The sequence below is a fragment of the Anabrus simplex genome, chromosome 4 (assembly GCF_040414725.1).
Source record: "Anabrus simplex isolate iqAnaSimp1 chromosome 4, ASM4041472v1, whole genome shotgun sequence".
Classification (NCBI taxonomy): domain Eukaryota; kingdom Metazoa; phylum Arthropoda; class Insecta; order Orthoptera; family Tettigoniidae; genus Anabrus; species Anabrus simplex.
In genome coordinates, this window is record NC_090268.1 from 139,785,843 (window position 1) to 139,811,333 (window position 25,491).

The following is a 25,491-nucleotide window of genomic DNA, read 5'->3' on the forward strand; positions in this document are numbered from 1 at the left end:
TTCGATAGTGTAATGCTAGTCTGAAGCATTATATTCTAAATTATGTTGATTTTGTTGTTTACGGAGCTTTGTTACTTGGCCCATGTCACTGGTCTTATTGACTGCCAGTGACACGGGTGATACTATCTTGCCAAGCAAGACAAGAGGAGACATACTCAATGCTTATTTCCTACGAAGAAATTTTCATTCTTCCACCTTTAAGAAAGTTTTCTGTGAGTCTCCCATTTGACCACCATCAGCACTGTGGCAAGACTAATTTCATCTGCATCTTGGAATTTGATCTCATTCTACCACTTATCAAGAGTAACAAAGCTCCTTAAACAACAAAATCAACATCATTTAGAATATACGGTAATACTTTGGACTAGCATTACACTATCATACTAACACTTCTTAGATTAAGGTTCAAGCTTTCAAGGCCATTATTGTTTATGTACATGCATAAATTATGTCACCAGACAACTAAATGTACTATTAATATTGAGGCCTACTTGAATATGAATCCAGTGTATGAATGTATACAGCTCAATTTTTGTTCAATTATGGAAGGTATTAATGTTTTTTACTAAAAATTAGGACATATTCCTAGAAAACAAATTGTGCCATGAGTTAAGATATTTTAAAAGGTTCTATCCAAACCCACCCTTCTTATACTATTGATTAGATGTTGTCAGACTAGTATTTTAGATAACACCTGATTAATTTCTGTTTAAATTCTGCATTTCCTATGATTACACATAAGTGCCCTTATGTGTGGGGTTTTTTTGTATCCAAGTGTTTAGTTTTTCTCATTTAAGAATATTTTCTTAAAAAGAACAGTACCTAACTATAAGAAGAATGTTAATAAATGTCAAAAGACATTCAGTGAACAGTTTTAAGACTGTTTCAGGAGCGTCACATAATTTTCATAATTTGCTTTGACTATTAGTACAGTTTTGACTAAAATGTATTTGTTAACACAAAATATTCTTACACTCAGTATTAGGATAATTTATTACTAGCAGTTTCCCCGCTGGCTCCACCCGCTATGTACAAAGTATGGTATTGTTTGTTACTGTCCTTACGGATGTATTTGCAAAGTTTCGAGTTAATGAAATAAAGCACATGATCTGCTGTGGTAATAGAATGTAGTATTATGTCAACAAAACACTTGAAAATAAATCACACAAAGAAATTTAATTAAACGTTCCTTGGAACAACAGTACGCACCAAACTGTTAAAAAGTCCTTCAAAGATCTTTGTCATGGAGACAAATGTACTCATAACTTTTCTCAGAATCTACCAAGTTAAGCAGTTATTACCCAAAAAGAAAGCGCTTGATCCACTGAGTGTTTTTAGACCAACACGAACTGCGTACCTCAATTAGAATAAAATGTATGATTGCTTCAATGAGAAAAAATGTTGAAGAAATGAGATGTCAAATTGAATGTGCACTCATAACTTTCCTCAGAATCAACCAATCTGAATAGTTAAGAGCTGAAATGAAAGGGATTGATCCACTGAGTGTTCTTAGACCAAATGAACTCCGTACCTCAATTATAACCAAAGATATGATTGCTTCAAAGAGACAAAAAATTGAAAAAATCAAATAATTTGAGGAAGGCAGAAGTTAAGTGATTTATAGTACCCGATGACAAATCTGTGCATGAATACCTTTTAGTTTTAAAAAAGTGAAGGAAATCGACCAGATAGAATGGCTGGACTGACTGACTTTAGTTTTCATAAAAATTTTAAATATATAGATGAGAATATTGGGATCCCGACGATCTGTGATTTTGGGGAAAAGGATTTGGCTGAGGATGCCCACAATAAGGGCAAAACATGTCCCAATTGATTGCAATGTATAAATCTTAAGCATTCTTAAGAACGTAATTTATTGAAAAGGTTGACCATACAATAAACTTGATTTGTTTTAATATATAAACATTGAATTGAATAGGTGGCTACAATAAATTTTATTTTAATAGAATCTTACTTATAATAAATCCTGTTGAAACAATATAGTATAACAAGAGTTCACTCTCCATAGGTAGTGAAGCAACAGGATTAGCAACAATAAAGCTATCTTGCAATCTAGGCCCTGAAGGGAGAATATTATTTTAAGATATATACAATATTTAATTTCTCGGAACCAGCGCACATAAGATGATAGGAACCTAAGCCTAAATTCTTACAACTAAACCGTAAAAATATAGGGTGGGGGGTGAAGCCTGAAGAAGAAAGGATTGGGGGGGGGGGGGTGTAAGTCCAATAATCATTATAGACGAGAGCTTATTATTCTACCATTCGCAAGACTTAATTGTGAGACCCTAAGATAAGATTCCACAGTTCAAAACAATTTCACCTTCATGAGATGTCATAATTCAACTCTGTACATGTTCTTAATTAAATAATAGAATAAACAGTTCTCAGGCTTTCACTATTTGTAGCACTCTTGGACCTAACGTCCCACTGAAAGTTTATTCCATCTAGCAAAACATTCAACATTAACAATTTGTTAATAAAAGTTTTTTGACAGACTCGATCAAGACCCAATGTGGGATGCTGTGAAACCATGCAGAAATGGAAAACAACACAGTTTTTCCTTGTTTCTGTTTGACCTATTTGCTAAAACAAAGTTTGAACTTGAAAGGACTGCACTTGTAAACATTATTTTCTAGTCAGTTCCCCCCTCCCGAATTGCCAAAGTGCCCAAGCCGTCCAACAAGTTCATATTTAAGGCACAATTGGGAGACTGGACTCCTATTTTTCACATTCTAGTGACTTTTGGGTGGATCTTCTAGTATATCTCTTATCTACATTCCTTCTTTCTCACCATCATTTTCATTTTCTGGGGCTGATACTCAGGTGGATTATTGGTGCATGTGATAAGAGACATCTGGAGACATTTGAGATGTAGTGCTGGAGGGGAATGGAAAAAATCTCAAGGACAGCAAAGCTCGCAAATGAATAAATTCTTAAAAGAATAGGTATAAAAGAAACTACTACCAACAGAAAGGAAAAGAAGAGACCAATTAATTGGCTGCCTCTACAGGCACTCGCTAGCATCAAGTTTAATTACGGAGTTCACAGAAAATATTTTCTTTTTGAAATAATGGACTCTACCATCATCAGCAGTACCCCTGCCCACCTTTTCTGTAATGATCCTGCATCACCTTCAACCGGCATACTGTTATTTCTGACCTCGCAAACCACTAAGATGATGCTGAACGAAGTTTAGGTGATATGACTGTACTATATATACCGATGTAGAAAGTAGTAAGAACATGCCAGAAGTTTCTGGCATATAGATGATGTCTAATGAAAAACAGGTGCTGTGAAGGTCATGTGATGTACGGCGAGCCAACAGGCGAGGTAGTGAAGAGGTGTTGCAGCCAGTTAAATGTGGAGCACTGTTGAGTATGAAAGATCTTCATGGGTGGAATTAAGGTTCATAGGAACAGGATTTCTTGCTCGGTGTGTAATAGAAGTGCAATGTTCGTCACTGAGCTGGATGATACTAGGACAGACGTGGGTGAGTAACCATCTCATCATCTTCTTCGTTATAGATTGTTATGCCTTTCAGTTCTCAAGCCTCTGTGAATTAAATAAGTGTCTCCACAATCCTCTGTTAGCAACTAGCTTTGTGGCCTCATTTAGTTCCACACCTCTAATCATTAAATCATTAAAAACTGACTAACCTTTATCACCTTGGACCCATTTTGCTTCTCTTACCCTCTGTAACCAAGTCCATTATTCTCCTAAATAACATATCCTTCATTCATCTCACATGATCCCACCCCTGAGTAGATACCCTCCTGCTGTTGTTCCCTCATGTTTGTACCAGCAATTATTCTCACCGGGGCAGTAAAGATGGTTTCATCTCAGAGTTGTCCTCTTTTCTAGAGAATACAAGCTCACTGCATTAGCTTACCTGTACCTTGATGCAGTTGTACCACTCAAACAGGTAAATACCTGTACCAACTTCGGAAGTAAATTAGAATACAACCTAGACTACAATACAGAGACAGACCGGAGAACATGTACGAGCAGGCTCATATGAGGAAATGATCAGTGGAGGAGGAGAATTGTTCATGAACAACTGGTAGTAGGGGAAGGCTCTAGAACTCCAAAGACTACCTGATGCCAGAGACCTGCGGAACTTCTACGCGTGAATAAGAGATCTACGGCCCATTTTGCTCTTCAGTTGAAACTCTGAAAACAGTTGATGGTGCTAACACCCTTACCGATGGTAGAGACATCCTGGAGGGTTGAAAGGAACACTTCTCCACTCTTTTAAACCGAAGCTCCACTGTTGCTGATGACTTTCTACGGGGACGTGCCACAACTCCCTCCTCAACCATGGATGACGATGCCACCAACGTATCAGAAATTGTGTGTGACACTTGATAGGCTGAAACCTAGGAAAGCACCTGGATCAGACAACATCCCTCTGGAACTAATTCAAGGTGGAGGCTTACCCCAGAAGACAAGGCCCTTTACACTCATCCTCTCAATTTGGGAATCCGAAAAGTACCCAGCGATCTCAAAAATGCCAATATCAGTACTATTTTCAAGAAAGGTGACTGTAGTATATGTGACAACTATCGTGGCATTTCTCTGTTATCTATTGTAGGTAAACTTTTTGCAAGGATCCTGCTTAGCCGCCTGCAAGTCTCAATGTAGTTTCCGAGCCTCCAGAGGTACTGTTGACATGATCTTTTATGTAAGGCAATTGCAAGAGAAATGCAGAGAATTAACAGAAGCCTCTCTATTTTGTGTTTTATGACCTGGAAAAGGCCTTCGATAGTGTTCCAAGACTCGCTATGTGGGCAGTTCTGAGACGCTTTGGTTGTCCTAAGCATTTTGTGGGCCTGGTGCAAACACTTCTTGGTGGTATGACTGGACAGATTCTCCATCAAAAAAACTTCTCCGAACCATTCCCAATCACACATGGATTGAAGCAGGGTTGCATACTTGCTCCAACTCCTTTTGCCTTGTTCTGGCGGCCATGCTTTATGAAACAACAGACAACCTCGGCGTAGAGATTAAAATACCGTTTTGATGGTGGCCTCTTCAACTTGCCCATACTTCAATTGCGAAGACATACCATTGTTACTAGAGTAACTGAAACGCAGTATGCTGATGATACCACATCACCGGCTCTTATACCTGAGGAACTGCAACAGTCAGTCAACAGTTTCAAGGATGCATATGACCTTTTTGGCCTCACCATCAGTGCCAAAAATCCAAGGTACTTGCTCAGCGTGCACCTGGGACTAACATTCCAGAATTTAACATTACCATCTCAAACACCAAATTAGAACAAGTTGACCACTTCACTTATCATAGGAGTATCTTGTCCAAGAGCTGTACTTCAGAACAAAACCGGATGTGGAAAACAGGCTCTGTGCTGCCCATGTGGCCTTTGGCCGAGTATCACACAGAGTCTTCAGGAATAAAATCCTTACAATTCACACAAAACTAATGGTGTACCAGGCCGTAGTCATCTCTACAATTCTCTATGGCTGTGAAACGTGGATCTTATATCGCCGTGACATCAAAAAGCTGGAGAGCTCTCACCAGCAAAAATACTCTCCATCATGAACATCAAGTGGGAAAACTATGTCTCTAATGTTGAAGTTCTTGAGAAAGCATGTGCTAAGAGTGTAGGAGCACTGGTCGTTGGCCTTCGCCTCAGATGGGCAGGACATGTGCGCCGTATGAATGACACCAGACTACCGTGCCAGATCATCTATGGTGAACTTGACTCCGGTTTAAGACCACGGAGTGCCCCCCTGAGACATTTCAAAGACTACCCGAAACAAACCTTAAAGGTGGTAGAAATAAACCCACAAACCTGGGAAATGCTTGCCAAGGACCGTTTACCTTGGCAGCAAAGTGTCTGTGCCTCAGTTCAACACTTCCAACAAGAACGCTGCAGACATGAAGATATCAAGCAACAGGAACACAAACTTCGCCAAACCCAGCCAAGATCTCCCCCGTCCCTCAGCTGCGCGATGTGTGGACATATGTTCTACGCAAGAATTGGCCTGTACAGTCACCAGAAGTTTAAACACAAACTGCTGTTAATTGAAATGAGCTATTAGCCAGAAAATCTGTAAACTTGGAAACGAGTAACTGCCGCCGCCGCCGACCTTGATTCAATTTCCCTTAGTATATTACAATCCTGGGAGAATTAAGGGTTATAAATTTCATGTTGTTGGTCCGTATTGAACTGAGAATAACATATAACAACACAGTAAAGGTTTCCACCTATTCAATACAAAATATATTCACAATATTTTAAAATAACATGGAACTAGTTTCGACCCATCTAGGGGTCATCATCAGCCACATCAAAGCAAAGATCACTCTTGACGAAATCCTAAGAACATGTTAATTTTAACAGTAAGATTATTATGGAATAACAAGTGAATGTGGTAAATGAAAAGAGATGTTAGTATGGGACAGGTGAGTAATAGCTAATAAATATACAAGGAATATACCTGTCCCATACTAACATCTCTTTTCATTTACCACATTCACTTGTTATTACATAATAATCTTACTGTTAAAATTAACATGTTCTTAGGATTTCGTCAAGAGTGATCTTTGCTTTGATGTGGCTGATGATGACCCCTAGATGGGTCGAAACTAGTTCCATGTAATTTTAAAATATTGTGAATATATTTTGTATTGAATAGGTGGAAACCTTTACTGTGTTGTTACTCATATGTTATCCTGGGAGAATACACATACTTATAAATAAATAAGCCTTTTGTGTGTACTTTAGTCAGAATATTTAAAAAAAAAAAAAAAAAAATTGTGTGTTGGTCATGTCCAGAATGAAACTCATATTTTTCACATTCTAATGACTTTTGGGTGGATCTTCTAGTATCTCTTATCTACATTCCTTCTTTCTCACCATCATTTTAATTTTCTGGGGCTGAAATTCAGGTGGATTGTTGGTGCATGCAATAAGAGATATTTGAGATGTAGTGCTGGAGAGGTTTGGAAAAGATCTCAAGGACAGCAAAGCTCGCAAATGAATAAATTATTAGAAGAATAAGTATTTAAAAAAAACTGCTACCAACAGAAAGGAAAAGAAGAGACCAATTAATTGGCTGTTTCTACAGGCACAGTAGTTTTATTGTTAATGTAATGGAAGGAATGATACAAATCAATAATACTCGTATAAGGTTTGCTGATAACATAACTGTCATTGAGGAGAATGAAGAGAAAGTACAAAAAGCATTAGCAAGAATGAACAAGATCTTGAGAGAGAAGTATAACATGAAAATTAATACAAAGAAGACTGAAATTATGGCATGCAACCACCAACGTATTGCAGTCAATATTAGAATCAATAATGTACCACTTAAACAAGTAAATACCTGTACCAACTTAGGACGTAAATTAGAAGACAACCTACGCTACAATACAGAGACAGATCAGAGAAAACGTACGAGCAGGCTCATGTGAGGAAATGATCAATAGAGGAGGAGAATTGTTGCCAACTAATATTTGGTTTGAGAATACAGAAAGAAAGAAGGTACTTATGACTCTTAAAACATCATTATGTGTATTACAATACCAACAAATGCCCTAGTCAGACCTCTTAATAGTTATTCAGATTTGCTGGCTGACATAGCTTAGAGATCTTATTGAATATTGTAAGGAAAAGTAAAAGGCAACTTGCAGTTTTATGTGAAATCTGAACCAGGAACATGACTTACCTTTTTTTTTTTTTATTCACCACACATTGAACAGGAATTAAATTACTGCTGCCATCCTGAGAATCAAGAGACTCACACACCTACCAATTACCATATTATAAAAGCAGTATTGCACAAAACATATGCAAGATTGGGGATCACTCCTGATATGTGAGAATGACAGATATAAAAAATTAAACAATAATGGGATTTTATTCCAATGTTCTATTGGCGGGCAACTCATAGGTTTGCTGCTCAAACTTGTTCATCTCCATGACCCTACCAAAGTTTTAAGAGTCTTCTGCATTTCATCTGTGTCTTTCGTTTCTCACTTGAAGTTTATAAGGCATAATTTATCTTATAATTGTTTTATTTGGTGCACTTGTTAGCATTTCCACTCATAGAAATGGCATTTTAAAATTAGTTTTGTTTTAATCTGTACTTTTCATTGCTGTCCAATTTAAGGTGTCATCCGCAGTTCTGGAGCATAATCCTGAGAATATAGAACAGAATGATTCTTCTACAGAGCGTCCCATTAGTCGATTCCGAGCAGCAAGGAAAAACAAGAGGTAGCATCCACATCAGTGAACTGAAGAAATTTGAATTATTACATGTGTATCCTTAGAAAATATGAAGTAATAAATATCTTTTACAGTATTCTGAGCTTTATTTTTCCTGTTGGCTGGTTACCCTGTAGGATATATTTGAAGTTACTAATTACAAAATTTGTGCATTTTACACAGTACAAGGTAGAACATCGATTAACTGAATTGGTACCAAAAGGAGGAGTGCAGTTTTTCAAGAGTGTGGGAAACGTATACAACATCTTAGGTACTTGAAATAGTTCCCTATTCCTATTTCACATTTCCCACCTGGAATTAAATAATCTTTGCTTTCTTCCCAACAAACAGATTCTTAATATAAAAATTATTGTATACTGATATTGAATGTTTATGACCTAAACAATAGTGAAATATACATATAAAAACTCTATACTAATTGGAGCAAAACAGCATGTGTGTGCAATTCCCAGTGGATTTTTTTCTAGGTGATGAGATTTTGTGGGCTTAAAAGATTCTGTGAAAGTGTAAATTAATTTTTAACATCAAACCCTGGGAAATTATTGAGAGAAATGTTCTAAATTCTCGAAGGTTAAGGATAAAAATATTGATCAATAAAGAAAACTCCATTGAAGTGATCCTCTTCATTGGCAGTAGACTAAGTAGACTAGGGAATCCGTTACGTATACAATATGGAGTAATAATCTGGATTAATTAAAATAACTGAGGTACATGATATCATCCGTTTGCACTTACACTGGTGGAAAATGAAATCCTCTCACTAAGAAAGAGTTGTGCTAGATAAACGAAATTTGGGAGGTGTGTTACCTATTCAAATTTCCGTGCTAGTCGACGAAGAATAGTGCTAGTAACGCCACTATGACCTCGCAAAGCAAGTTTGCTTTAAATGTGCGCTGTACACTCATGAGCATTGGTCATCATCCGGTGTTGACATAATAAGGTAGTTATGAATAAACCATGCCTTTCAGGAAATGAAGACTACAGTATCAGCAGCTTACTGACAAGGGGACATTCCCTACTCGTCACCACCAATTTCGCTCAAATTTATAGAACACACAGGGCTTGGCTAGAAATGAAAGAACCCAAAGTGGGAACTCCAGATGGCCAAACGTATAGAAAATAAAAATGTTGACGCAGCTCTCGCACCGTATAAGCCACTTACATTAGTGCACACGTCGAGCAGTTGTTGGTGTAGTGGTAAGAGCTCGGACTTGTAATTCGATGGTCGTGGGTTCAACTCCCCGTGTGGAGACTGTCTTTTTTTCCTCTCAACTTTTATATTATTTATTTTCCAATTAATCAAAGAGGTGAATAATTCATTTTATTTATTTATTTATTTATTTATTTATTTATACGCAAAAGGCATAGAAAAGGTAAAAAATTGGGATTTCATTGTCAGACTTTTTTCTACCTGCACCAAGAATCTATTGTTTGTGTACAGCAGACAGGAGCAATCTTCACTTGTCAGGTGAAAACAAATCTTACAGTGAAACGACTATTCATGTTTATGGCGCATTCCCCAAAGAGAGGAGATAGCCAATAAAGGAGAAAAAAAGAAGAATTTCTGTTTGAACACGTCGGGAAGTTTGCAACTCCAAATGTTCTACAATTATGCGCTCATTAAAAAATGACGTCCTATATGCCTTTTGCATATAAATAAATAAATAAAATAAATTAAAATAAATGAATAATATAAAAATTGAAAAAACCAGTCTCTGCACCGGGGGTCAAACCCACTACCATCGAATTACTAGTCCGAGCTCTTACCGCTACACCAACTACCGCTCGGCGTCTGCACTAACGTAAGCGGCTTATACGGTATGAGAGCCATGTCAACATTTTTATTTTCTATATGCTTGGCCATCTGGAGTTCCTACTACTTTCATTTCTAGCCAAGTCCTGCATGTTGTATAAATTTGAGCGAAATCGGTGGTGACGAGTAGGGGATGCCCCCTTGTGAGTTTGAATCAGGACATGAAATAGGGCTACAAGACTGTGAATGTTCTTTCCACGATATTGCAGAAAGACTTGGCAAGGATGTGTCCACAGTGAATTGGTGTTGGCAACAATGGACCCAGGAAAGAACTGTCTCAGGAAGACCAGGCTCCAACCGCATACGGGCCACTACAGAGAGGGAAGACCGCCTTATTCACTGAATGCCTGTGGTGGATCGTACTGCATCTGTGGCAGCCATTAGAGCTTCAGTTGGCACCAGAGTGACACAGCGAACTGTAATGACCTGGACAGCTCCGAGTCAGATGTCTTGTAGCATTCATGCCACCAACTCCAAATCACTGCCATCTTCGACTTCGGTGGTGTAAAGCTAGAGCTCATTGGAGGGCGGAGTGGAGATTTGTTGTGTTCTCAGATGAGAGCCTTTTCTGTCTTGGTGCCAGTGATGTCTGTTGTTTGATAAGGAGGAGGCCAGGTGAGCACTTGGAACCAAGCTATCTGTGGCGTCAATACACTGGACCTAGACCAGCAGTTGTGGGCTGGGGAGTGATTTCCTTTGACAGCTAGAGCTCTCTTGTTGTTACCCCAAGACCTTCGACAGCAGATTTGTATGTCACACTAGTGATTGAACCGGTTGTGCTGCTATTCATTTGCAGTATTCAATGGGGTGTTTTCCAACAGAATATCGCTCACCCAACGTGCTCTACAGAGTGTCAACCCGTTGCCTTGGCTTGCAAGATCACTAGATTTTTCGCCCATTGTGCACATATGGGACTTTCTGGGATGACAAATCTAGGGTCATCCAATACTAGCATTAATTGTTGCTGATTTGACTGACCAAGTGCAATAGGCGTGGAACGCCATTCCACAAAATGACATTCAGCACCTGTACAACACAATGTATGCTCGTTTGCATGCTTGTATTCAAAATCATGGCCACTACAGTGATTATTAATGTACCACCATGTCACATATCTTCTCACGCATACTTGAACCTGTATGTGAGAACTTAAATATGTTACATAGACAATTGCTTAGCCTAAATTTCATTTCTCTGAATTTTTATAATGTGTATAATACTCTTGCCAAACAATAAGGTACAGCCAAACTTTCAGGACACATTCCTCACATGTAGAAGAAGAAAATATTTTACATCGACATGGGCCCCGAAATGCTTTATTTCAATAGTAGAACTCATTTTCTACAACTCTACAGAGTACATTAATCATGGTAAACACATAAGAACCGAACGTACATGAAACGGCCGCTTCCTGACCACTCCTAGCCCTTTCCTATCTCATCGTCGCCATAAGACCTATCTGTGTCGATGCAACGTAAAGCAAGTTGTGGATTCCCAGATGGGCTGGGATCCATGGCACACTGGTACGTTCTGTTCCTTTGCATTTGCCATGATTAATGTACTATGTAGATTTGTAGAAAACAAACTTTAACATGCCAATAAAGCATTTCCAGACCCATATCCATATAATATATTTTCTCCTTCTGCATACAAGGAATGTGTCCTAGAAGTTTGGCCTTACCTTATTGTTGCACCTTATATGTGCTGAACAGCAGACTACATAAAATGGGATCATAATTATTTTATTTCTTTTAAGAGGACGTGCTGAAAGAGTTCAAAGTCAAATCGATAATTGACTACATTTACAATTATCAGGCAAATAGAAAATTCCATATCCACAGGATGGAAGCTGGAAGACCATCAAAGGAAGTTCTTTGCTATCAAGCTAGGGGAAGATGACTCGTAGGACATTCGATGAAGCGATGGGGAGAGAATGCAAGACCATAACGTGCCACATGATAAAGTAATTCAAATGTTAAATGAATCTACAGAAGAGAAATTGTATGTATATCGGGCAAATCAGCCTCAATGTATTTTAGCCCTTCAGTTTGAAAAATGCTATGGACCTGCTTCATCTGTTTATTAATATTACTTTGTACCACAGTCTATTACATTTGCAATATGCATTTATTATTGAACTCTCCTTAGAACTCATTATGATTTGTATGTGCAGTGAAGCACGTAATATTTTTAGTATTTATTTTTAATATTTTTATATCATCATCATGAGTCGTGTAACTCATTGCCGAGCGTTATGACCCCATTTGACTTCACACAATGTTCTTTGTACTGGGCGGTACACCTCCACGCCGCTAATTTAAAAATTGCGCCAGGTGAAACTCCTCTGCTGGAGGAAGTCTGAACTTTATCTACGCTGTTAATTCTTTACCTTCTCAGAAGATGTCACCACGTGGAAAATTTTGAGTTTTTGAACTGTGTCATTTTTGATGTGTTTTTGTTTCGCTTGAAGTAAGAAGTGTAAACTTTCTCTCCTAGAGGATACTACTGAAGATCAACAATAGTGCACCCTAGTGCGGAGTCAAAGAACTATTTTGTTGGAGAAATTTTTATTTCAAATGTTTGTTTCTTGTTAAATTTCCTTCTGTTATTGTTTAAGTTGGCTGTATACCCCTCTTTTTCCCCTTGTTTTAGGTTTATCCAATCCCGAATTTCTTTTAGTATTTCCGACCAATCCGATGTATTTTCCCCCAACTTGGATATGTTTCTGTACCCTAGCCAATAAAATTATTGTGGGCGGGTGTTTTCATTCCCCTAACGCCTAGAACCTTCCGCGAGAGGATATAAACTGCTGATTTTTGGGTCTCTGCGCCACTTCTGATCCATCTTTCAGTGTGTAAAGTACATAGCAGGGGGCGGGAAGCGCCTCTTTCTTCGGCAGCGGTCAACAACAAGGTAATGGCCGATTTATAACTTCTTTCTTTGCTAGCTCAGCAGTTTAACTTTCGGGGCGGGTTCTAAGCGTTCAACCATGTAACCTTTTCCTAAAATGTAACTACTCCTTTCATATATTCTCTTTTAAAGCTTCATACTGGGATAGAGAGTGCTAACCCTCTCGAGCTCCCACTCATATTGTTGTGAGGTGAACTTAGTTTTCTCAACCTATTCTTCGTTAACGTAAAACAAATTGTTCTCTTCTTAAGTCACCTCTTTAGTATGGGATTAGCCCTTGTATTAACGGCCTAGGGCCAAGTAGGTCTTAAGCAAAGTGTATTGGGAGTGCAAGTTCGCCTCCTCTCAAATTGTATTTTAGAGGTCATGCATTAACCTTCTTGTCATTTAACAGACCTCAGTAGGTTGGGTATTTTACCCCTGTGTATATGTCCTTGGAGGACAGCTTAAAGGTGGAGTTCGGAGTGGCCTATGATAGGCTTGTATTTTAGGGGGAAGTTGCCCTTTCTTGAAAATTGTGTTTCTGCCTCAAGGAGGCTTTTTGGGTGTAATTGGAAGCAAATGTTTCTGGCATGTTTGGGGGTTTTCGGCCCCTTTGTTGTATGGTGTTCATTGTAAGGTTGGGCTCATTGCTCAAGAATTATGTTTCTGACTTTTGAAGCCCCAAATGGGGTACCTATGTAAATGTATTTTTCAATCGTGTTTCGGCTACTAAGTACCTGTTCTATTTGTTGTTACCTAATTTTGAAAAGAAAATATAACCTTGTTAAATTTTAAAATTAATTTCACTTTAGTAGCTTGAGACCTATTCACCACCCAGCACCTTCTTTCATGCATAACTACCACAAAACACGGTAACATTCTTGATTAAACGGCACCAACTTTGGCAGTGTTCAGCTTCTCGTAAAGCCTGCTGAAGAGTCAGGCCGGTGGTACGCTTAATTTTTGTTACGGAGTTATCCGTGGAATGCAGAGGTGAAAGAAGGTGCGGGCTGGAATGGGCCCTACCGAGCTCGATAGCTGCAGTCTCCTAAGTGCGGCCAGTATCCAGTAATCGGGAGATAGTGGGTTCGAGCCCCACTGTCGGCAGCCCTGAAAATGGTTTTCTGTGGTTTCCCATTTTCACACCAGGCAAATGCCGGGGCTGTACCTTAATTAAGGCCACGGCCGCTTCCTTCCACTTCCTAGGCCTTTCCTATCCCATCGTCGCCATAAGACATATCTCTGTCGGTGCGACGTAAAGCAAATAGCAGAGAGAGAGAGAGAGGGGAATGGGTCTAGCTACAAGTCCGAAAGATGAATTAAAATTTAAATAAAGGTTATATTTTCAATAGACAACAAGATTTAACAAATTTTCACTAGGTGAAATAACAATGAAAGCACAAGTTAAGGGATCTTTACAAATTCTGGGCTTCGAGCCCCAAGTTTATAATACCTGAGCCCTCAGCTCACAACCACAAATTACCAAAGGGCAGAAAACCCCTCATTACATGGAGCACTTGCTCCCACCTAGTAATGTTCGCCGTCAGCAGTTATTTTGGAGCCCAAGTAGATGGAACGATGAACCCCCTCCTTCTTTTAGTAATCCCCGGCCTCCACCTCGCCGACCAGTCACACCCCGTAAATGTTATGCTGACCATCTTCGCAATAAATGTCCATTGGTCAAATCTAGTAGGACAAATAATGAAGCAGGTTCATCACAAGGCTGTTTTAAATGTGGGGCTTTCTCACATATCACCAAGAATTGCCCAAATTTGAATAGCACCCCCTCCTGCTCAACTTCTGGTGCAACTTCCACCAATGCCAATAATAATAAGTGACTAGTGGCTTCGGCTGAGTCAACTAATCCATCTTACCGAGGCTCAGCCCCTTGTAAACATGTCGAAATTTCAGGGAAAACTCTGTCGTCAAATTTATCCTTTGAAGGTCCCAAAGAATGTCTTAGGATTGCGGCGGATACCTCCGCACCTGTGCCTTTTCTCAAAATTGAGTTAAATAATGAACCTGTAACAGCTTTACTAGATTCAGGCAGTGTGGGTTCTATTATTTCAGCTGAATGGTATTCCAAATTGAAAACAGTTTGTAAACTTCCTGACTATTGCTCATCTTCTGTTCAATATGTTTCGGCTAATTCATCTCCATTAGAAATTTTAGGTTCCTTAAAAGCCAAAATTCGTATTTCTAAATTTACTTGGAAAGTTAAATTGTTTGTGGCTAAGCATTTGTCTTGCCCCATTATATTGGGAGCCGACTTCATGTCCCATACTGGTCTTGTGCTCGATCTTCAGAGTAGGTCGTGCACTTTCAAATTTGCTTCTGATTGTAAAATCCCCTTATTGAAATGTAATTCTGCACCATGTTCATCTATTTCGCCTACCCAGGATGAGATGTTGTTAGATCTTAAGACATCTACCTGAGGAGCAGGCTGACAGTATTCGTTAGTTGTGTCAGTCGTTTCCAGAGGTGTTCTCTGATACTCTTGGTGTTACTGACCTGATCGAATACAAAACTGAGGTCACGGATTCGATTCCTGTCCGTTTTCCACCTTATAGGCTATCTTCACCTAAAATGAAGGCATTGAAAGACATCATCGATCAAATGTTAAAGGATGGTATTATTAGGCCCACTAAGTCGGCGTATTCTTCGCCTATTTTTCTAGTCCCGAAACCCCAAGGTGGCTTCAGGCCTGTCATTGATTATAGGGCTCTCAATCGGAAGGTGGTGTTACAATCTGTGCCCCTTCCTGACCTCCATTCTTGTTTTCCATGGTTTCGCAAAGCTAAGTTCTTCACCATCTTGGATCTAAATCAGGCCTATAATCAAATTCCTCTGGCTGAAGAATCCAAACACCTTACAGCGTTTGCCACGGATTGGAATTTGTATGAATACAACCGCGTGCCTTTCGGGCTCCCCACCGGAGCAGCTGTACTCACTAGACTGCTAGATAGGGTCTTCTCCGACATCAAATTCGAGTACTTGTACCACTATCTCGATGATGTCGTCGTATTTTCGGAGACTTTTGAAGAACATCTAGATCATCTAAAGGAAGTTCTCAATCGCCTTCGTAAGGCTGGGTTAACTGTGAAATTGTCTAAGGTCGCCTTAGCTAAACCCTCTATGTCATTCCTAGGGCATATTGTCTCGCCCGATGGTGTCGCAGTCGATCACTCTAGAACACAGGCCATCCGTGATTACAAGCCTCCCAAGGACATCAAAGGTATTGCCAGGTTCATTGGTATGGTGAATTTCTTCAGGAAATTTATTCCTAACTTTGCTAATAGAGCGGCGCCCTTGAACCTCCTTCGTAGGAAAGGCATAAAATTCTAGCGGGGGCCTTCGCAACAAGCCGCTTTTGAAGACCTGAAATTAGCTCTCTGTAATGCCTCTGTCCTTGCTATGCCAGATTTCTCGAAGAAATTCATCGTCCAAACCGACGCGTCGTCGTCGGCGGTCGCTGCAGTCCTTCTTCAAGAGACTGAACTAGGGAGGCGCCCCATCGCCTATGCATCTAGGACTCTATCGGCTCAAGAAGCCAAGTATTCCATCTATGAGCTTGAAGGTTTGGCAGTCTTATTTGCCTTAAAAAAGTTCCGTCTCTATCTGGAACATGTCAAATTCGACCTGGAGACTGATAATCAAGCCTTAAGCTGGGTCTTAGGTAGGCCGCGTCGTACTGGTCTTATAGCCCAATGGGCCATCCGAATTTCTGCCTTCCAATTTGATGTTAGGCATATCAGAGGTACTGAAAATGTTGTCGCAGACGGACTCAGCCGTATGTTTTCCAATGACGTCGTGACCCATGAATCGGTCGATAGTTCATCACCTCCCGAGTCCATTCTATCTGAGGTTAATGCCATCTTAACAGATGCTCCCATGCTCTTTAGGGATATTGAGAAATATCAACGTGAAGATCCAACGTTGGCTCCGATCATGGAAACCCTTTCTTCTGGGGAACATGTTGTCCCTTATGTATTGAGGAATGGTGTTTTATGTTGCCCGTCGAGGCATGATCAAAAAATGAAAGTTGTAGTTCCAGCTGTACTTGTGCCAATGATCTTCAAGTACTATCATGAGACCCCATTAGGGGGGCATTTAGGCATCTTCAAAACCCGGGAAAAGATACGTGAAATGTTTATCTGGAAGGGTATGGACGGTGAAATTCGTGAACTAGTTAAAGCTTGTAAATCTTGTTTGCTTAGTAAACCAACCATGTCCACCAAGGTAGGCCTTTTGTCTTCTCATCAAGCGTCGCGCCCCATGGAACGTCTCTACATTGATTACGTAGGACCCTTCCCCCAGTCAAAGGGGAATGCCAACAAGTTCATCCTTGTATGTGTAGATGGTTTTACAAGATTTTCTTGGTTATTCCCGACTAAGCTGGCTACCGCTCAGTCCACCATTACCTGTTTAAATTCAGTCTTTGCTTCTTTTGGTCCATGTCAATATATTGTGTCTGACAACGCTAAGGCTTTCACATCCAATCTATTTCGTAAATTCTGTTTTGATCTGTCCATATCTCATGTGACTACTTCTGCTTATTATCCCCAACCATCTCTTGCCGAAAGAGTCAATCGTAACCTCAGGTCGGCTCTTATTGCTTATCATCATGAAGACCATTCCAGGTGGGACACGTCCCTCCATTGGTTAGCTTTCGCTCTGAATTTGGCGGTTCATGAATCACATAAATTTACTCCAGCTTCTCGGATGTTCAAGTTTGTTCCCAACACGCCGCTCTCTAACCTCTGGTCTCTGAGTGACATTCTACCCGAGACAATAGATCCAGATAATATTAAAGATCTCTGTGGAAGAAGGCTAAAGCCAATCTTAAAGTGTCTCATGAAAAGGTTAGGGAAAGATATGATCGTGGACGGAGACCCACCAATTTGAAGGTAGGCGACCAGGTGATGGTCAAGAATTTTGTTCCCGCGGGCAAGCTTGCCCCCAGATTTCATGGGCCGTGCATAATCCTTGATTTTCTTACGCCGGTTACGTTGTTATTAACGTTAAAAATTAAATAATTATTTAATTTTTAATGTTAATACTTTCAATACGGAACAATGGTATGTTGATAAACGGGGCTAAAAGTCAGGTTGTGAGTTTCACAAATAGGAAAAGTCCTCTCAGTTTTAATTACTGCGTTGATGGGGTGAAAGTTCCTTTTGGGGATCATTGTAAGTATCTAGGTGTTAATATAAGGAAAGATCTTCACTGGAGTAATCACATAAATGGGATTGTAAATAAAGGGTACCGATCTCTGCACATGGTTATGAGGGTGTTTAGGGGTTGTAGTAAGGATGTAAAGGAGAGTGCATATAAGTCTCTGGTAAGACCCCAACTAGAGTATGGTTCCAGTGTATGGGACCCTCACCAGGATTACCTGATTCAAGAACTGGAAAAAAATCCAAAAAGCAGCTCGATTTGTTCTGGGTGATTTCCGACAAAAGAGTAGCGTTACAAAAATGTTGCAATGTTTGGGTTGGGAAGAAGTGAGAGAAAGAAGAAGAGCTGCTCAACTAAGTGGTATGTTCCGAGCTGTCAGCGGAGAGATGGCGTGGAATGACATTAGTAGACGAATAGGTTTGAATGGCGTCTATAAAAGTAGGAAAGATCACAATATGAAGATAAAGTTGGAATTCAAGAGGACAAACTGGGGCAAATATTCATTTATAGGAAGGGGAGTTAGGGATTGGAATAACTTACCAAGGGAGATGTTCAATAAATTTCCAATTTCTTTGAAATCATTTAGGAAAAGGCTAGGGTGCAACAGATAGGGAATCTGCCACCTGGGCGACTGCCCTAAATGCAGATCAGTATGATTGATTGATTTTTAATGAAATTTTTATATTTAAATACGTTGTTATTAAGCAATCCAGCCACCGAGAGGATATTTAGGGTTCACCTGTCGCAGGTGAAACCTGTGTAGCTTCCGCGCTAACGTAGCTGATTTTATAATTATTTTAACATTTTGAAAGTATTCGGAAGGTTATATTTTTTTGGAGGGGTTTCATTTTGAGGCCTTCTGCTCTTGGAATCAGGTTCTTTAAGCATTTACTGTACACCTTCCCTGACCAGTTAAACTGCCATCCTGTCCTTGCCATGGCCATTACCATGCTCCCGTCTCCTGCTTACATAAAACAGTGGCTATTTAAATGAAATAAATTGCTCCACGCCGCTGGCCCCTCAACCTCACCACTAAGCCTGTGCCCTAAAAGAATTATGGTCCAACAAATTCTGCCGCCGAGATCTTAATGTTTCATTCCCCCCGCAGCAGCGCGGCGCCGTACCGCCACTGAGGTGGGGTATGGGCCTGCCCCTCTTCAGTGAGGCCAAGCAGCATACGGCGAGCCGGAGCCCTCCTCCCGGCCAAGGCTGATGTGCGGCGCACAACCGGCAACTTGCCCGCGACCTGTATGTGCTTCAACTCCACGGCTCCTGGCGGGCGGTATCTCAGGGTACTCGAGGGGTCCGAGCGGCCGCCTCTGGACACAAGCAGCAGCGGCCGGTCTGGCCGTCAAACTTAATCAACATTGAATGTACTTAATCAGCTACATGGACATTTAATATCAACAATTACTACATTTTTGAATTCAACTGCAATATTTGGTGGACTTAGAAAATTTTCCTTCACTTTCAAGTATTAAAAGTTTTTCCTTCTGAATTCAACTTCTACAAGCATAAAGACATTCCTTCAAAAGTTACTACAAAGAAATTTTGAAACTGGATCCAATCATTTTAAGAAAACTTGTTTGTAAATCCTTCTGCAATTAATTTCTATTTCTACAGCATAACTTGGACCTTGTTTTAAAAACAAAAGTTTATGTTCTTCTGTGTTACCCCTTGGAGGGACTTTTGGGGGGGGAGATCTGTACCGGGCGGTACACCTCCGCGCCGCTAATTCAAACTTTGCGCCAGTTGAAACTCCTCTACTGGAGGAAGCCTGAACTTTAACTACAGTGCTAATTCTCTAGTTTCTCAGAAGATGTCCCTACTTGTAAAGTTTGAAGCGTTCTGAACTGTGTCTTTTCGATGTATTTTTGTTTTGTCTGTAGTAAGAAGTGTGAACATTCTCTTCTAGATGGCACTACTGAAGGACTACAATGGTGCACCCTAGTGCGAAGTGAAAGAACTGTTTTTTTTTTTTTTTTTTTTGGAGAAATTTTGTGTTCAAAAGTTTGTTCTTTGTTAAATTTCTTTCAGTCATTGTTTAGGTTGGCTGTATAACCCTGCTCTTTCCCCTTGTTTTGAATTTACCAATCCCGAATTTCTCTAATTAATTTTCCACCAATAATGTGTTTCTTCTTCATCTGGTGTAGGGGTTTTTGTTGTTAGCCAATAAAATGATTGTGGGCGGGTGTTATCATTCCTGAAAGGTCTCGAATGTTCCGCGAGGGTATATAAACTGCTGATTTTCGGGTCTCTGCGCCACTTCAGTAACACCGATCGTTGTGTAAATTATGTAGCAGGGGGCGGGAAGCGCCTCTTTCTTCGGGCAGCAGTTCAACCACCAGGTAATGGCTGTCTTATAACTTATTTTCTTGCCAGCTCAGCAGTTTAACCCTCGGGGTGGGTTCGAAACCTTCTACCATGTAACTTTCCTCTAAAATGTAAAAGACTCTTGATTTAAATTCTGCCTCTGTAACTACAAATTGGGATAGAGAGTGCCTAACCCTCTCGAGCTCCCTTTCATATTGTTTTTGAGGTGACTACGTTTTCTCAACCATTTTTCTTTGTTTCGTAATGTAATAGTTTTCCTATCGTCTCACCTCTTTAGTATGGGATTAGCCCTTGCATAAGCGGCCTAAGGCCAAATTAGGTTTTAATTAAGTATATTCGGAGTGCCAGTTACGCCTCCACTCAAGGTTGTATTTTGGGGCCTTGTAATTTTCCTGTTTATTTACTAAATCGGCCTCAGTAGGTTGGGTATTTTTACCCCTGTGTTTATGTCCTTAGAGGACAGCTTGAAGGTGGAATTTGGTGTGGCCTTTGATAGGCTGGAACTTTGAGAGCGGGTTGCTCTTCCAAAAAAAATTGTTTCTGTGTGCCTCGAGGAGGCTTTTACTATGTAATTGGGAGCAAGTGCTCTTGAGCATGATTGGGGTCTTCTGCCCCTTGGTTGAATCTTGTATACGAGTAATGTTGGGCTAATTGCTCAAGAATTGTGTGTCTGGCTCTCGGAGCCCAAATCCTGTAACACTGTAATTGTACATTCTCGATTTGTTGCTAGGCTACTGAGTACCTACCGGGCGAGTTGGCTGTGCGCGTAGAGGCGCGCAGCTGTGAGCTTGCATCCGGGAGATAGTAGGTTCGAATCCCACTATCGGCAGCCCTGAAAATGGTTTTCCGTGGTTTCCCATTTTCACACCAGGCAAATGCTGGGGCTGTACCTTAATTAAGGCCACGGCCGCTTCCAACTCCTAGGCCTTTCCTATCCCATCGTCGCCATAAGACCTATCTGTGTCGGTGCGACGTAAAGCCCCTAGCAAAAAAAAAAAAAAAAAAAAAAAAACTGAGTACCTGTTATATTTGTTATTTCTTGATCTTGAAAAGAAAATATAACCTTGTTAAATTTTAAATTAACTTTAATTTCGTAGATTGAGACCTATTCATCCCAGCACCTTCTTTCACCTCTAACTACCACGGATAACTCCGTAACACTGAACATTGTTTTTCTCATTGACTATCCCTACTGTAATATGTCAATATTATTCCTTAGTATTCATAATTCAATTACAAATCAGGTACCTGATTCATGTCTTGAGGTAGTACTGTGACTGATGATGCCTTCAATGATAAGGCGAAACATGTCTCATATGGAACTAAAGATAAATTCCTAATTGTTTAAAAAAATTTATGTATTGAATAGGTGATATTATAAACTAATTAGCACCCTACATTTATAGTATCTTCAATACGGATCCATAATGATATATATCACTTGCAAGACTTACCTAGCCAAATCATAAGAAGAGGGCATTGAACAGGCCTTGGCTTATAAGAAGAAAGATTCGACTAGAATACACATTTTAGCTAAACAAATACAACTAGCAATTACAACTGAGATAAATATGTAAAGCTAAAGCAGACATATTGCTAGTATGCATAGAATTTTTGAAAAACATAAATATCTATCTAAGCCAATACTTAAGACCATTATCATACAAGAAGGCTTTGCATTTGTCAATATGTTTCCACTAATCTCTTCTATGATTTCGTATTTCCCAATTGCACAAGACACGTATGTCTTGGACCTATAAAGAAGAATATGGGGGAGCTGTCCGGAGGAAACCCAGCCGATTTGATGGGCAAATCAGAGCTCGCTTCCTGAAGAAATCCCGACGACTGGCGGCGGAAAATGAGGCTGATCAATGCAACTGATGGCTAAGCAGGATTAACGCAATCCCGACAGGCAGAGAATAAGATAACTTTCAGAGTAATATCAATTGAATTCCATAGTTTCCATGCATTGTAGATTGTTTGTATTTTGATTATCACGTGATAGATCATTTACATCTTCGAGACATATCAATCTAAGCTATTTTCTCGCGAGTGACCCAATAGTGTGTCGTTTTAAGGAAGGAATTGGACAGTCTTCTTAAAAAAATAAGATCACATCCAATTAGGGAAGAGACTATATTATATGATAGTGTGATTTCTACGCTATCAATCAGTTATAGTAGGCCTATATCATGCCATAACGTGTGAAATATTTTTAGAATAGGACGCCGTAGGAAGTTAGGGGAAATGTAGGATATCGTATTTAAAAATATAGGTTACCATGTTGCCATAAATGATGATAATGCTTGTTGTGTAAAGGGGCCTAACAATGAAGGTCATAGGCTCCTACCGGGCGAGTTGGCCGTGCGCGTAGAGCTTGCATCCGGGAGATAGTAGGTTCGAATCCCACTATCGGCAGCCCTGAAGATGGTTTTCTGTGGTTTCCCATTTTCACACCAGGCAAATGCTGGGGCTGTACCTTAATTAAGGCCACGGCCAGTTCCTTCCAACTCCTAGGCATTTCCTATCCCATCGTTGCCATAAGACCTATCTGTGTCGGTGCGACGTAAAGCCCCCTAGCATAGGCTCCTTGCTATAAATGAGTGAGATAAGGTTAGATATGGATATACAGATAGACGGAAGACATGTTGATATTGAAAATGTAAATATTGATGCGGAGATTGATTTATTTTAAAGATTAAGAGATTTTTGCGTCATTGTGGGTTATATAAGATGAACATTGAAATGTGTTACAATAGATATGATGTGAAATATGAGAATAGAGATATGAGATGATGTTTTATGAAGATAGGAAGGAAAGGGTTGAGAAAAGGTGTTAATGCTGTAAGGATATAATTGAAATGAATGAAATATGAGAAGAGAAAGGATAAAATATTAGTGCAGACATGGATCATTAATATTTATTGAAGCAATAAAGATGTTTCGTTGGTAGATAATCCATATCACATAATAAATGATAGCATAATATGATACTTATGAATAACACGGCATGAATTGATCATCAAAATAAATCCTAATATGCATGATTAGTCATTTAAATGAATATTTCAACATTACATACCTTATAGGTTGCAGTTGATAGTATATCAAGTATGGCAAGCATTTATTGGCATGTATAGTCATTAAATTACATACTTATTTAAGAAATATGTATTTATATGTATTTATAATGTATCCTTGTTTTGCAATATGAAATAAATAACATAAATACATTTTATTAATAATATTAAGAGGTTGGTAGTCATTTCAAATCTTCATCCATGGTATTCCCTATACTTAAAGTTGAACTGCATGAGGTCATACGTTGGATTTCCAATTCAATTGAGAAGTTATTTGGTTATTTATGATATGTTTATTTGATTTTGAAACATAATAGATGTCTTAATGCAATGCTAATCACTAGTAATATTTTAAATTTAAATGAATTGTAGATCATGAATGCTACACAGGTACGATACTGATCTTATTCTTTACGCCAAGGTTGTGAAAAGTTTAATATGAACAACGAAAGTCATTGTCCTTGAAATCAAACATGAACTTACGATAAAATGAAGAATGTTTTGTGTGAGCAAGACTGAACAATTAATTTAACTGGATGTAACTCACGCGAATTTGTAAATAACTTATTTCTTTTATTTTCTTGTGTAACGTTAGACAAATATGAAGCAGCTATCCATTTCAGTGACGATTATATTAAATCATACGACGATCAATGATTATATACAAATAATTTGAAGAATGTAATCAGAATCAATTGATTAATTTTGGGATGTTCAAGCAGATACTTTACAATATATCCATCATATTTCCTTTTCATGAATAAATATTAGTAAATAAATAATTTATAGTTGTTGGAATAGTACGTAAGTTAGAGTTAAGGTAGCCCAATTTATGATAACCGATATCACTATTGAAAGTTTGGTGAAGATGTCCATCAATATTTTCTTTTGGATCGAAGAAATGCGTACTTGCGAATCTGCATCGTCTGGATCCACGTAAAAATAAAAAATAAAGGATAAAAAAAATTAAATTTAACTTCAATATTTACCCTGAAATGCCTACCAACCCTGGCTGGAGTTTTCCTCGACGCCAATCATCTTGGACGCGGGAGATAGCGCAATATAAATTTCCATAATCAAACTCAAATAATAGAGTTCAATGATTTAGGTGCACATTTCTGGCAGATACAGTATCTCTGCCCTTTCCACACCTTGCCCTTACATAACACCACTCCTGATATCCTGATCTGTTCCCCTTCCCACTAACTACTTGTATGGTTTTCAGAGACTGTGAGTTGCTGGAATTTAGTCCTGCAGGAGTTCTTTTACGTGCCAGTATATCTACTGACACAAGGCTGATGTATTTGAGCACCTTCAAATACCACCGTATTGAGCCAGGATTGAACCTGCCAGCTGGGGCCAGAAGGCCAATGCCTCAACCGTCTGAGCCACTCGGCCTGCCACACACCATCCAAAAGCTTGTTCATATAGGGGGTTATCATACCCCCATTCTTCCCGGAATCCTTCCCAATAAACAACAATCAGCCGCTAGAGCCCCTCTCACCAGACAATTTTGTCGTATTAATTGGACTAATTATAGAAATACAATTACAGATTCACAACTCACCTCATCCCCGCCCTCCATACCGTACATTACTACCTATCCTCCTTTCCCTAATTACTGCTGACAACCTTCATGTACCCCACTGTTCGTAGCACCCATCTAAACCTCTGATACTCACTGAAATCTTACAGCTACTTTAGGTAGCACCACACTACTACTACTACTACTACTACTACTACTACTACTACTGCTGCTGCTGCTGCTGTTATACCAGCACAGAAGACCCTACCACACTACAACACCGAAAAACATTATATCACGCTTGTTCATATATAAAAGCAATCAAACAAACCATGGACAGACAAATGCAACAAGCTAGCCACCATGAACTGGAACAATTTTGGAGAACATT

General features: G+C 39.4%; 1 protein-coding gene across 2 annotated transcripts in view; it reads left to right on the forward strand.

Annotated features, from left to right (window-relative positions):
- LOC136872505 (unconventional prefoldin RPB5 interactor 1) overlaps nucleotides 1-8,354 on the forward strand; it is a 72,935-nt gene extending 64,581 nt beyond the window's left edge. For both annotated transcript variants that reach the window (XM_067146313.2, XM_068227194.1), the window contains exon 6: nucleotides 8,163-8,354. In XM_067146313.2, coding sequence (XP_067002414.2) covers nucleotides 8,163-8,270 — 108 coding nt within the window. In that variant the 3' untranslated portion in view covers nucleotides 8,271-8,354. The remainder of the gene's footprint in view (nucleotides 1-8,162) is intronic.
- Nucleotides 8,355-25,491: the final 17,137 nt, after the last annotated feature.